At 39.9% G+C, this 14,860-nt stretch overlaps 3 protein-coding genes across 3 annotated transcripts in view; 2 read left to right on the plus strand and 1 right to left on the minus strand.

Annotated features, from left to right (window-relative positions):
• Positions 1-93: 93 nt before the first annotated feature.
• Positions 94-9,578, plus strand: eif3k (eukaryotic translation initiation factor 3 subunit K). The gene is made up of 7 exons (XM_022248073.2): positions 94-249; positions 3,699-3,797; positions 4,071-4,191; positions 4,775-4,849; positions 5,280-5,349; positions 6,577-6,780; positions 7,583-9,578. The coding sequence occupies exons 1-7, from the start codon at positions 179-181 to the stop codon at positions 7,612-7,614; spliced, it is 672 nt and encodes a 223-aa protein (XP_022103765.1). The 5' UTR covers positions 94-178; the 3' UTR covers positions 7,615-9,578.
• Positions 9,575-13,907, minus strand: LOC110986310 (acylphosphatase-1-like). Its single transcript, XM_022248074.2, has 4 exons — positions 13,812-13,907; positions 12,644-12,660; positions 11,568-11,677; positions 9,575-11,303 (listed from the first exon to the last, which is right to left on the minus strand). The coding sequence occupies exons 1-4, from the start codon at positions 13,873-13,875 to the stop codon at positions 11,189-11,191; spliced, it is 306 nt and encodes a 101-aa protein (XP_022103766.1). The 5' UTR covers positions 13,876-13,907; the 3' UTR covers positions 9,575-11,188.
• Positions 13,908-14,115: 208 nt separating this feature from the next.
• Positions 14,116-14,860, plus strand: part of psme4 (proteasome activator subunit 4) — a 33,352-nt gene continuing 32,607 nt past the window's right edge. The window contains exon 1 of the mRNA XM_022248072.2: positions 14,116-14,447. Coding sequence (XP_022103764.2) covers positions 14,245-14,447 — 203 coding nt within the window. The 5' untranslated portion in view covers positions 14,116-14,244. The remainder of the gene's footprint in view (positions 14,448-14,860) is intronic.

Here is a 14,860-nt window from a genome sequence, read left to right on the forward strand (position 1 = left end):
TCGGGCACAATGAAATGCAAAGCCATAACACCCCCCTCCCGTTCAGGCGCTGTGTGACAAACCAATCAGCCAAGGTGCAACTCTGTCAAACCATGAAGGATTCCTTCATGGTCAAACGTATACCGACCCTTTTTCTCGGAGAAAGATTTGTCACCAGTCTACAAATTACACATGCGGCATGCACATTTCCAATATGGCGTTCGACGAAGCGAGAGCCACGGTTGCTTCCATGCTGAAAGGAATTGATAGGTAAAAAATCATGATTTAAAGTGACATGTTTAAAATTTTCACAGTTTTTGAGTAAGACTATGTCGAGCTTGTTAGTATTTTGTTCGGAGACAAATTATTGCGCGATGGTCAAAGTGGATCACAGGGAGGAGTAGTTTTCATGTACATGTCATGCATGTACATGTACTTACTAGTGTCCTGCGGTCATATCTAGCCCAGGTGGACTCCCCGACTGTACTACGTTACGGAGGGAGTCCAGGGTATAAAAAGTGCAAAATCGGGCAAAAATTTTTGTAACTAAAATTTGCAACACTTCTACCTTTTCCAAGGAGCCAATTTCACACCTGTAACTCCTAATCCTATGCATCCTTATATTCACATCTGGTGGGTTAAGAAATTTGACACATCACCACCAAAGACAAAAATGGGAAAATAAAGCTATTACGTAAGGGGATACCCTTCCAGCAGCCAATGAAAAAAACACGCTTTTCTCAGGGATCCCTAAACACCTCGCCATCCGGCGCACACATACACTGGCAGATTTTGACCACCGCTGACTATGCAGTTTTGTAACATCCGTACATGTACTTGTGTGTGTTGAGGCTTGTTGATGCTAAATAGCATGACTAGTAGTACTACGGCCTAGATGCCCCCAGTGGGGTCCGATGTTCGCTCCGCTCCCACGAACCCCACAGAAAATTAGCCTTTGTAACACGGCACAAACAGGGATTCTATTCTTGTTGTGTACCTATAGAAATGCTGCTCCATGCCCATTTCCCCAGAAATTTCTATGTATGGTAGGCTTTTGTTCCATTAATTCATTCCACTCAAAATAGTTGAATAGATGGGAAGAATTCCATATACGAAGTTCACTGTAATATTGCGTAATTACTACAAAAGTATCCTTACTTTGATCGCTGAATGAAGACGATTCCAATAGGCATTGAAGAGCTGAACATCATAGGACAGAAATGTGGAGTTTTGGGCACACTTTTGGAGCTACACATGGACCAGGTTTACATCGACAGGCGGCCATCTTTGCTTCTGAAGAACATGGCGAATGCGCACGACGTGTGCGCATGAACCGGATCATATTCGGAAAGAACCATTATGTAACAGGGGTTGGGCTGCCACAAGCATTGAGGTAATTTTATGCATGAATCCGCAACACGAGGAGTGCAGAGGGCCGTCATCTGTCTGGATGGATCTACACAGTTCCCGAAATGCTGCGCAATGTGCCCTACTGTACTTGTACATGTACAATTTTTACTTGGGGGAAAATAGTGCGTGTTTTGCGACAATTTTTAAGTTGGACAATTTGTTTAGAAGGAAAAAAAGGGGCAAATTTCTTTTAGAGAGTGCTTGTCAGTTGGAGTTTTTTTCTATATTTATACAGAGGGAAGGGGAAAAGGGAGCTGAAACCTGTCTTTAGATTATTGTGTGGCTATCTGCGCTCTAAAATGTGAGGGGAGGCTTCAACAGGAGAAGAACATCCTTAAGGATTTGATTGAAGTGGTCTACTCCTGCATGTCGGCAGCGCCACATGTATTCGGCCAGGTAGAACCCAAACTGGTCGCTTCCACTGGTGTGGATAGTCACCTCTCTCACCAATTGCGCGTAAGACTTCAATTCTCGCTCATAGTGCATGTATTGCTAATGGATGAAGCAAGACTCCACCTAGCCTGAGTTCTTATACAGCATTGGACTGAAATTCCTTCTTTCGTACGGCCGACTGCATTTCTACTTGTTCTTTCTCTCTTGGTTTACATAATACGACGGAGATAACTCACGTCATACAGTCAATTGTGCTCAGACATGTACCTTACCTAGTTGATTTCCTTTGGCACAACCTACTTATATTAACAACGGATAGCCACATTTATTTATATTTAAATATTCTAATTTATACAAATATTTGTGAATAATTACATATTCAGTTTCATAAATATTTAATTTTTTTAAATATTCATCTTGACCTCATCGTGACCTCTCCTTAATTCAACCGTAACTTTATATGAAACATATCGACTTCCTCCGGCAACAAGCGCTCGTGTGGCGTGGTCAGTTAGACTGCTGTATTTCTATACCTAACAGTTCTCTTCATTGCAGGTTCGAATCCCCTTTACGACACAATTTGGATTAAATGTGTATACTAACTGTAATAATCCTTGTACTAATGACAGGAAAACTGTGGAGAAATAAAAGGACGGAATAGTGAAGGAAAAAGGAAACGGTAGAGGATATAGTAGGGGAAAAAAAAGGGCAAAAGGACTCACTTTTTTGCCGTTTTATTGCGTGGGGCCCCTTCTTTTTAAACCTGTCCCCCTAAGTTACTGAATCCCCTTTCACATCTCTATCCCCCAAAAATAAATGTCGCCCCTTTTTAAATCTGTCCTGGAGCAAAAATTTCTCCTAAAAAGTGAACTTCGTATATGGAATTCTTTCCGAATAGATTGTAACCCAGATCAAAATCCTCCCACCTCCAAAGTGGTCTTTAAACTGTCTAATGTGCCCGGCTTAGCCTAAGATCGAGTGAAAATTGGATATTCCAATAATGATGATACAAAAGGTTTACTCACATTTGGGAAGAAAAGAGAAATTTCCCCTTCAAATTAGAAACAGTCTTCTTGTCGAGCGCAATTTTGCCATCTTGTTAAAACAGCAATTTGAACTGTGTGTTAATATCCTGGAGATGACGTCATGATGCGCCAGTACATGCACACGCACGCCGACGACTGAACGCCGTATGTCCAGTAGCTGTGATCACATCGAAACTGTACACCGTTTCCCTGCTTATTCCTTGAGGGTTTAACGGCAGTTGTGAAAGATAACCTTAGTTCTTTATGTACAAATAATAAACTTAACAATAACACAATAACACAGTTTTTCTATAGTGCATCACACTGAAGTCTTGATGCGCTTAAACAATAGTAACCTTACCAGGGAGAGCTTGGAGGTGAATGCACCTGTTGTAATATCACTGTACATTCATAGAAGTGGTAGAGGGACTCGTGATACTTTTCAGAATATGAATTAGTCATCTTTCCTTTAGAGATGCTTCTGATACCATTCAAACGTTTAAATATTTAAAAGTTCCACCCTTACCACGGTGTCAGTGAAAACTTCAAACACAACAAATTTTATACAATATAAATAGTTGGCACAAAGTTCCAGTGATGAAATGAATTCCTTTGATATGATCAAGCAGTATAAAGTGTTGCAAAATCAGATTACATTTGACAGCCATCGTTTACAATAAGAATGAATGCCAGATTGTGTCAATCAAAACGTCAAACCCCTAAAAGGGGCCGTTCTATTTGAATGCGTCAGAAAATCTGTAAAGGGATTTGGAACTTTTTTCGTATAAACGTGTTAAGGTGTAAATGGCCCTCCCTTACTGTTGCCAGAGGTAATGATAGAAAAGGAAGATTAACATTCAGTTGTTTACTCTCTCTTCTACTGACATGCAGATACAATCCAGAGAATCTTGGAAAACTAGAACGATATGTGGAAATACAGGCTTCAGAGAATCGATATGACCTGGAAGCAAATTTGGCAGTTTTAAAACTGTAAGTCTACACAAAACACAGAGTTTTACAGACCATTTTTGAGAGTTTGACTATCGTGTTCTATGAGCAGCAAAGTTTTTAGACAGACACTCCTAGGCCAAAGCTTCAGCACGGCCGGCCTTAAGAAAATGAGTACGCCTCGTGAATGTTTTTTTTTGCCCCACTTTACATGTACATCATTTTATATTGTTCTCTTGAGGTCAAAGACATGTTACTGAATAATTTTGTTGAATGATTAACCATAACCTTTCACCTTTGCACTCCATTGCTCAGGTACCAGCTGAATCCAGGCACCTTCAAGGTCAATGTCGCAGCTATGGTTCTCCTGAAGGCTCTTACCAACCTTCCGCACACAGATTTCATCCTCTGCAAATGTCTCATTGATGAGGTCCATGTATCCTTCCCTTATTTTTAGTTTCCATTTATAGTTTCAGGGCACACACTACCTAGGTGTTTTTTCTTCTTTCCGAAAATGCGGGTCAAGCAGGAGTTTTCTTGCATACATCTTCATGCATTCCATGTGATACACTTGTTTTGTACTGGTAGTTGATCATTTTAATTCCCATTGGGTTGGAATTGGAACCCTACTGACATGACTGAATGCAACACAGCTAAACTGATAACCCTGCTGAGTGCAACAGAATGCAACACAGCTGAAATGAAAGCCCTGCTGAGTGCAACAGAAGGCATCAGAATGCTGTGCACTGGATAACCACCAGCCTTGGACCTATCAAGCTACACGGTGTACTCTGCCACTTGTGTTCACTGCTGAAGGCGACAGTATGCTCAATTTGTCTCCACTTTTGCGTTATGCTGCATTAGGCCGGGTTGAGGTTATAGTCTGTTGAGACCCCTGCAACTGGGATCCCTGCTCAGAATTTTGAAGATGCAATCCTGGGAGCTGGTGTCTTGGAGGGATTAAAGCAGTGTTTAATAGTTTTCTTGTCTAAATATTTTCCTTGACCTCGTAAATGCAGCAACAAGAACCTCCACTGCTGACCATCATGTATCTAGCCAACCTCCTGGAGACGTGTGAATTCAAGCGCTTCTGGGTAGGTCCTTAAGCTGCTACATGTATACTGCCACTCGCACACTAGCCCTTGATGTACATGTACTGAGCCCTCTGGAACTGTTGAACAATTAAGTGGGAAAGTCATTGACCTTTCTGAAATGAGTTGGTTTGGCACGTTACCAGTCTTTAAAGTACAGTCCTTAGTTCTAAGCTGAGTTTGCCTGCACAATTGTTTTGTACAATTGAATGTTTGGTTCTGAAATCGAAGGAAATCCAACTTGTAAAAAAGTCCACTAAAGTTAGAGATCAGACTCTTCCGTGTGACAGATGTAGATTTTTGTTGTGTTTCATATTTTTTCTGCCAACCCCCCTCCCTTAGTTTACCATTGTGGAGATTGTTCTCGTCAACCAGAAACATTTTACGGGAAGATGTTTTTTGCTAAATCAGATGTTTTGGTTTGATTTTTCAGAGTGAGTGTGATGGAGCAACAAGTACATTATTCATGGGAATTACAGGTTTCAAAGATTCTATTCGAAAATGTGAGTCATTTCTTGCTATTACTTGGGCCAGTCTGCTATTTAATTTCTGGATCCAGGGCGCATAAAAGTCGATTCATTGGCGATACAGGTGTGAATGCGATGTAAATTCTACATCACAAAACGTTGAGATTCACCAGTTATGAAATGTGTGGATTTCACAATTTGCAGCATGAATACATGTACCCGTACATGTATTTGGTGAGTGTAACAAATTGGCATTCACATGCATTTGTTGGCTGAGTACAAAACAACTTTTTAGGCTGTTGTAAAATAACCTGGTCTTTGAATCCTCAGGATTAAGGGCCGAGTCAGTTTATGCCAGTATTTGTTTTTTTCCAATCCCCACAAAAGCAGCAACAAAATACATGTATGCATGTTTATGTGGTAGTCCAGCTTGTTCAGTTTCAGGGCAAGAGGGTCTTTTCCCTAACGGAGGCTGGAGGTTCAACTAATGGTTGTCATGAGTGCTGGTTTATTGCTTCAATCCCAGCAAGATTACACCTCAATAAAGTGGAAAAAGGGAATGTAATTTTTGTGTCTTGTTACTCAGCAAATGTATCAGTTGCCTTTAAGTTTACTCATAACCACCTTGAGGCATGTTCTTAGAATGTAATTTTGTAATCAAGTAGTTACATTTTCCCCTTTATGTTTCATTGATTTCCTCTGAGTGTTTGATTTTTCAAATACAGGTAAATATTCTAATATTAGTTAGTTGATCAAATGTTTGCCGCAACGTTGCTCACAATATATTTAAATGTGTTCATGACGCATTGGTAAATCATCATCTCTGGTATTTCTGAATCTTGTCAGGTTTTAAAATTTGCCCTGTTGTTATACATAGAGTGTTTTACTGTCAGTTATCTAATTTTTCACCGAGTCTTGGTTTCCATTTCTCAGCTAGTTGCAGCAAAACATCTCTTAAACTGGAGTGCATCATTGATGTCACTTTGGACCCTAAAAGTTAAATTGAAAATTGTGGAGGCACTTTTATGCAAGTGCACGCATAACGATTTTGTTTTCAGTCACTAGCTGGAATTTTTGTGGAAAGTTACTGTGTTCACAATAAAATTTTTTGAAAAGGATGGAAATAACTAATTGCAGGGGGAAAAAGTCCTCTCCAAACAACCTCTGTTCAGGATTTTCATAATTTTCAGGATTAACCAATATGTTTAATGCCAAAAATACAGCCAACCTACAGGTGCATCCCTGTAATTCTCTTCCATGCAGATATCTGCCACATTCTGAAAATCACATACCAAACTATTGACCGGCGGCAACTGGGAGACCTTCTAGGTTATCTGAGTGACCAAGAACTGAACCACTGGATGAACAAGTACGGTTGGAAACCTCTGGATGGAAACTGTGTTTTTATCAATCAACAAGAGGAGAATATCAAGACCAAGAACATCACAGAGAAGATCAGCTTTGAAAGTAAGTAGATTTGTGTTTTCGTGAAATGTCAAGTTGTCACTAGTCTGAAGACTGGGGGGTTTGTGGAACTATTGAAATGTTCTTCATACGAATACGTATAAAACTCAATTAACCCTCTTATGCTGAAGTCACTCTTTGGGTCATTTGGTGAACACCTCAAAGAAGCACAGTCGTGTCGTGTTGTGCACTGCACCAACAGTCCCTCACAGGAATATCAGATTGCACTTTTGTGCTGCCCAACAACTGTGCTTCACAGTTTCATGTGCATAATTGTGCAGTAAACCAAATGCAGTGAAGAGGACTGCACAAAAGACCCTGGGTCATTTTGTGCTGGCAATCTACTGTGTACATGCTGAACCTGTGCATGTTTGACTTCCATATATAGAAAATACATGCTCACCAGTGACTGTGGGCATTTGTGCACATTTGTGCTGTAAAACCAAAGGAGGGTTAATGGAAAACTTACTATTGTACAATCATATGCAGGGATCTGCCATCTATTGACGAGCTCAAATTCTGCACTTCTTACATTTTAGTAGTATTTGTAGCAAGCTTCTTCTGTGTGATGATTAGAATCCAAACATTCATGAATGCCGTTACAGTAGATCCAAGCAGGAAAACTTAAGGCTTGAGTGATTGAAAACAAAAGGAAAGGACCCTGGAGTTCGACAGAATTGTCCCATAACACATCCTTTTTATGAGTAGTCTTTATAGGATGGCTTGAAAGCAATTCAAGAATATTTTTTTTAATTTTTGGGTTTTTTTGAGTGGTAGTTGTTTCTTTTGTTTTACCCTGTGGCAGGTGTGGCTTCAGTGATGAAACTTTCACAGTGAAACACACCAAACAAGCTGCAAATTAATACAGTCGGCAAACAACACTACACAAACATCTTTATCCATCCTGAGTGTACAGCTCATCAAGTTGATGGCACACTGAAAGGTTTTTCTGAGCGGATCTCGATGACCGTGTGAATGGAACAGTGTCACACCTTGGATATGTGGGACTGGCACGGTATCCTCCAACTTGAATTGAAATTTACTATCGTAGCTTCAGGTCCCTCACTCCTCCGTTTGAAAAGTCTGTCAGAATTTTGCCCAAAAGAATGTACACGCTCCATAGAAAAACCACCTCTGTGGAGGTTTAAGTAGTTGATTCACATCCAACTTAAGCCCTCATGAATTACACTGATTAATGTTTCCCTCTGCAACAAGCTGGATTCTGTACCACATACCACCATTTGCATTATTACACACCAGCGTAGTTCATTCTTATCCCTAGTGGGCTTGCTCCACATTGAACTCACGATCAGGTTCTGCACTCACCCTGATTAGGCTCATGGAAGACAAAGTCCGTCTTTGTCCCCATTGTGTATGCTGAGGAATAGTGGTCCTGGTGGTTGTTCTTTTCCTGTTGATCTACTCAAATTCACAGGACAATTTGTGTTTAGAAAGTGGTGTTTAGAATCGTGCATGTATGTCATGCAGTTATTTAATCAAGCTTTACTCTCAACATTTGTGCGACTCTTCCCTTTAAATTTGTTATCTTTCAGTTGCTGTCACATTCAACAGCATATTCTGCAGTATCCAAGAGTGGATAAGTTAATAGATATTGTTACCTCATGCAATGGTGAGCAAATGGCATGTTCTCAATCAGGTGAATTCTGATGAGTGCCGAGACAGTAGCTCTCAAGTACAAGTATCGACTGCTTTGATAGCTAGTCTCAGAAGAACACCCTTGGAACTCATAACCTCAGAAAGCATATTTTATCAAACTGCCAAAAAGAGCAGTCAGTGTTTGTTTCATAACACCTCACCCATAGATTCTGAAGTCGTGGAGATATGAATTAAACCAAACACTAACAGAAATGGGTAGGGTTGATTTCCTCACTTTCTCCTCTTACAAGTACATTATTTCCCCTTTTTTTGTCATGCCAACTCCTAACGCGCACTCAAGCACATGTGCCTTTGAAGTGTGCATAGATGCAGAACTCCATCTAGAACTTGGATTATTACACATACATGTATATTTTACATTTGAGAATCAGGGTTGTGGCAGTCTGTATTGGAGTGCATTGTAAAATGATAAAAATAGCAAATATCATGTGACATGCACTTGGCCAATGAAGAGACAGAATCCGTCAGTGAGGTGTTCTATCAATCAGTCACTGCTCTACCCAGCAGACTTTCTGTTCCTTAAACTCTTACAGTAGATAAAATTTGAGGAGGGCAGTTTGGACATGTTGGAAATGAACACGATGCTGTGTATAGAAGAATTGTGAGAGAATCACTTGTAGTCTGTGTAACCAAAGATTGGATGCTGGCTGTTGAATGCTTTCCTACATGTATGTTCATTTTGACATTCTCTTTAGGTATTTCATGTTCCCACCCACTTAAGTGAAAACCCAGAACTTTCACAAAGACCACAGATGTTTTAGTCCCATGTGATCTGTTCACACCTTGGGTAGATATTGGATGCGAGTGCTTGCATGCAATGGGCAAGGTTATCTATTTGGTAACGGTATATTTTTTTTAACGTTCCCACCCCTGGGTGACACTTCCAAACATTAAAACAAATTTGACATCTGTTATTCATAGTCACCAATAGATATTGGATATATATGAACGCTTTCCTTTGCTCTGAGCATTCCTGTCGGTATTTTATGTCTTGACCCATTTATGACACCTGATTATCCAATTTTGCAAGCACATTATCTGTTCACACATTGGTACATGTTCCTGTACATTTCAGTATAACAATGACTAGACAATAAAGAGAATTGTAATAAACTGGTAATGCATTCAAATTGTAATCCAGTTTTATTAAATATTTATCACTCTGCACACTTCATGTAAGATTGTATTGACACTGTCACAGACACTGTGCTGAACTTCTCAAACACATCAAGTAGCCACACCCAGGAACTTTGCCCCTCCTTTCCACTCAGGCACCAGAACCTAGAACAATGTACTGGTATTTTACTTACACTCAAATTTCATTTGCAAGTTGCTGAAAGACTGCCTGACAGAATGCCAACATATTTCAGCTACTGAGGGAAAAGCTCTTGAAATCCAAGCTTTTGATCTGTAAGGTATCCGCTCAGTGTTGGAGGAAGAGGTGGCATGCTTTCATGGAGCACAGATCATCCTGTAGTGGGAACTCACATCACATGTGTGTCAATGTGTGTGGGCGGTGCCAGATGAGCAATCAATTTTTCATTACACTCTGCACACGTTTATATTACCAGTGTCGCGTGGACATTCTTTTGTTTTCATGTAGTTAAGAAAACTTGAAGGCACTCAGTTTTCCTGCCGGTGAACATAGCTTTAGGCTGAATTTTTGCATATGGTTTCCTTTAATACTGCTCCTTTTCCTTTTGCCATGTTATCCCTAATCCAAGACTGCCCCTTACACTTTGTAGAAAGGGGGTAACGTGGCGTGGAGTTAACCTAGTCTACACAAGGTTCACCAACCCAGCATCATATGGGCCTTTTCTCCAGGCATTCAAGTTTAAATACACATACATGTAGGTATGTAAGATTGGCATGGGTGCCGGCACCAAATGAAACTGGATTTCCACCAGCCTGTCTCATCTTAGCGAGTAAGGGGTGCTTTCAATCACAGCAAATTGAAGAGAATTTTTTTTCCCAAACAACCCTAGCTGAAGAACTTGAATTGCATCAGTACTATCAGGGTGCGGGTAAAGTCAACTCCAAGGTCTAGTCGAGGCTATGAAGGCAACAGCTTCAGTTTCTAAACAAGAATTCACAGGTGCAAATGAAAGAGCATAATAGTGTGGCCTTCGACAAAGAGCAATCATAAGTAGGTACATGTAGTTGGGGTGGGAAGATGTACAGAAAAGGGAGTTATTTACACCAATACATTGATATGAATATAATATGAATCTCATGAGTCTCGTCTCCATTTCAGTGTGAATTTTATGGATACCCCAAGGGGTGAGGGTTGACACAAAATACCAAGCTTTTACACAGCATCATCTAACTGCAAAAATTTGACCCGTTATTCAATTTGGTAAGACAAGGTGGAGTTTTCAAATTTAATGGTTTAGGATTTTAAGTGTTTCATGCTTACACCTCTGAAATGCACACTATGCCTAACCACAGGAACACATGCAGCTGAAATTATCAGAAAGATCTGCAGACAAATGGCGAAGAGAAAAAGGACTGTTTTTAAAAAGGAGGGCAGTTTTTGATGAAATTTCAAATTTACACTCACTGTTAGATTGCTCAAATAAATAATACCTTAATTTAAAGGAAACAGCCTCACGTCACACATAAAGGATATCATGCCTGAACTGGTTTCACTCAGCATTCAAAGCAACTGTGGTGTTAAAAAAATTTACAATTTTATTTACAAAGAAATGCCACCGAAGCAGAAGGACATCAGGTCTCATCTGATGATCTTGAATTCTTTGTAGTCTAACTTTTCAACAGATTTCTCATTCTTGAAATCTGCTCTGGAGATTTCTGACCGACGACTGCCCTTCGTCTGCAGCCAAATCTTCCTGCATTGAAAAAGGGCCAGGATTATATTTTGATCCACTTAGATTGGTTACTTTTGATAGTCCAACACCCTGGTGCTCTGTTAAACCTAATCACTTTTCTGCAAGTCAAGTCACGCTAACTTTTCCCAAGTCAAGTGTCGGGCCAACCCGTACATTGATGACTGAATGTGAAAAAAATCATGACACTGCAGGGCTAACCTGGGCTTTGAGGCTGCAGTACAAAGAAATGGGATTCCAAATGTTCAAGGCAAATGAGCTACGTACATTTGCTTGATCCTGTCATTCTGTCCTTGTACCTGTCCTTCTACAGTGTCCCTGTCAGTGTTCCTCACCCAGCCAACCAACCCATACAAATCAGCTGTTTTTTTGGTGTTCTGTGAAAGTCAAATAGAGGAAGGTCAATGTGAAATTGTGAAGCATGTTTTAAGTTTTCAAAAGTGTTTGCGTAGAACAAGAATGGGAGGGGGGAGGATTTAGTGTGTATGTAGTCAATGACTCACACTGCATACCTGAAGAGAAATTTTTTATTAAGAGGAAATCATATGGGACTGGAAAGGGAGGCAAATGCAGGGAAGAAATGGGAGAGGGGAAAGTGGATTGGGGGAGGAAATGGGGCTGAATGGATATACTCAACACTACAGGAAAAATACTTCAAGGTAGCTGAATGGATATACTCAACACTACAGGAAAAATACTTCAAGGCAGCTGAATGGATATACTCAACACTACAGGAAAAATACTTCAAGGTAGCTGAATGGATATACTCAACACTACAGGAAAAATACTTCAAGGCAGCTGAATGGATATACTCAACACTACAGGAAAAATACTTCAAGGTAGCTGAATGGATATACTCAACACTACAGGAAAAATACTTCAAGGTAGCTGAATGGATATACTCAACACTACAGGAAAAATACTTCAAGGCAGCTGAATGCATATACTCAACACTACAGGAAAAATACTTCAAGGTAGCTGAATGGATATACTCAACACTACAGGAAAAATACTTCAAGGCAGCTGAATGCATATACTCAACACTACAGGAAAAATACTTCAAGGCAGCTGAATGGATATACTCAACACTACAGGAAAAATACTTCAAGGCAGCTGAATGCATATACTCAACACTACAGGAAAAATACTTCAAGGCAGCTGAATGCATATACTCAACACTACAGGAAAAATACTTCAAGGCAGCTGAATGCATATACTCAACACTACAGGAAAAATACTTGGAAGAAGACATATATGACACTCAATCTGGTCTAGCTTCATGCAAGGCTAAGGACGTGCCGGGTTAAGAATGTTGTCTGAATGAAGATTCCTCTTGTACTTACTTTGCGGAAGAAAACACCTACAAAAGACAAAAAAATGCATTTGTTATTACAACATGTCACTTATCAGGTTAATCATTCATGTCACTTATCAGGTTGTAAACCAATACATGTAATATGCATGTATACCCAAATGTTCAGTATTCTGATTTGTTACTTAAACTTTCAATTTGGAAAAAACGGATAAAAGTGAGTGATGATCTATGAACCAATGACACGACTTTGGAACTTTACTCAAACATACCAAAATTAACTGGTTCATATAATATTATTCCACTGTACTATGCCAACTAGCCCAGGTGGACTCCCTGACTGTACCAGTTGTAATGTAAATGAAGACTGGCATCCAACCTGGGCCAGCATGTTACAGGTGTAATAATAAATGTACATGTACTTATGTAGGCCTACCTGTAGGCTGTACATGTCAAAATCAATAAATCAAGCAACATTTATTTCCATAATGCCAAAAGATTCCAATACAATACAACAGAATAAATTAAATATACATGTAAAAAGCCTAGTTAATATCACACACGTCGATAGATAAAATCAAGAACATAAGTATAACAAGGCGAAAAAGAGGGGAAAGTGATGAAGGCCACAATAAGCCAAAAGCACAGTGAAACAAACTAATGATAGACCAGGCCTTAAAACTATCACTATAGAAAAAGAAATACCCATCCAAAAACATTTGAGAAAAACTTGCCACGCCAGTCAATGATGATTGATGAATACCGATCATAAAACCAACACTTGAACCATGACAATTGGTTCAGTTGTATATGTTGTTTCTCATCGGTGTCGGTAAGTTTCCTTGCTAATTTCAAATAGGCTGGTATTACATGTACGCGTGATATAAACACTTTATCTCTTCCCCAACCCAAATAGGCTGGGCCTTCAAAGTTGGCCGCCCTTGAGCATTGTTGGGAGGAACGCAAACACAGCAACGAACATTAACATTGAGCAACGTTGGTCAGGCATTATTTAGGCCTCCTTGGGACCTTGGCAAGCTTCGTGAACCGAAATGGAACGGCTTTATGCAACATGATGACAAGAAAGGATTTGTAATTCCCTACGTTCGAATAGACAGCAAAGATCGTATAGCGCCGCAAAGGTAGACTGGCTCTATCATTGAGTGAGTATCAGTGTCTAAAATTATAGGGGAGCCTACCTTGAACTTTGCCAAATATTTCAAAATCCACGGAAACCAACGCAGACGACACTCTCGCCGCCATTTTGAATGTGCAAAGTAGAGAATTATGGCGAATCTATTTTACAGATGGGGAACGTTAGTGAACAACATGGGGACTAATTGCGTCAGTTGGATTCGACACTACAATAAATGAATAAATTATTTTTTTTTCAAGAAATAGTATTTTTTAGATATTAAAATAGCAATGATGTGATCATCAAGAAAAAACCCTATGATAATATAATTCTCCTGCAGCTTGTCTATACTTGATCCACCCCTATGTAAAAATTGAACTGAGGGAAATCTAACATGGCGGCGTGCTGAGAAATGCGTTTTCACGATGATGCGCTTTAAATTGAGTGGATTTCCTTGTTATTAAGAGAAACCTGACGAAATATTGATCATTTCAAGAATGGAGTCGAAAAGCGACAGAGAACTTAAGCTTGGCTTTAAGCCTCAGCACGAAACTGTGTACAATAAACTTCTTCCTTACGCCAGTGACATTGACGTGGAATCGAACAAGCTGCTCGCGGAGATCAAGGGAAATTTGGCCCGTACCGTTCTCCTCAGGGAGCTCCGACCTGGTGCTGTGTTCTGGATTGCCCGGCTGAACACGTAAGAAAAATCGTGTGGTTGTTGATTTTGCTGACTAATGTATCTACCAATACCCTTGTCATGTGTGTTTATTTGTTACGTATCTTTAAGTTCCATTGTGCTGTATGTAGGGAAATTTGTCTCGGCCCTAAATTTTTTCAGACAAGCCTCGTACTAGGCCTACGTCATGTACGTGTACATGTACATGTAGGTTTGTGCATGATAGGTTGGCTACATCATGTACTTATTCCTCGTTGGGTTTCAATGTTAAATAATTAACGCCAGCAGTTTTACATTCGGCAGCACTTAAGCAGCTAGGTTGCAGACCTCCAACAAAGCACTTGCTGTCATTCGGTCGGAAACAGAAACAAGAGAGCACCCTCCAAAAATAAAGAAATAGGCCTAAAACAAAATAGACTAAAATTTTCAAAAAG

Source organism: Acanthaster planci, linkage group LG01, assembly GCF_054643075.1.
Source record: "Acanthaster planci isolate LZ-2023a linkage group LG01, COTS_SCS, whole genome shotgun sequence".
NCBI classification, from domain to species: Eukaryota; Metazoa; Echinodermata; class Asteroidea; order Valvatida; family Acanthasteridae; genus Acanthaster; species Acanthaster planci.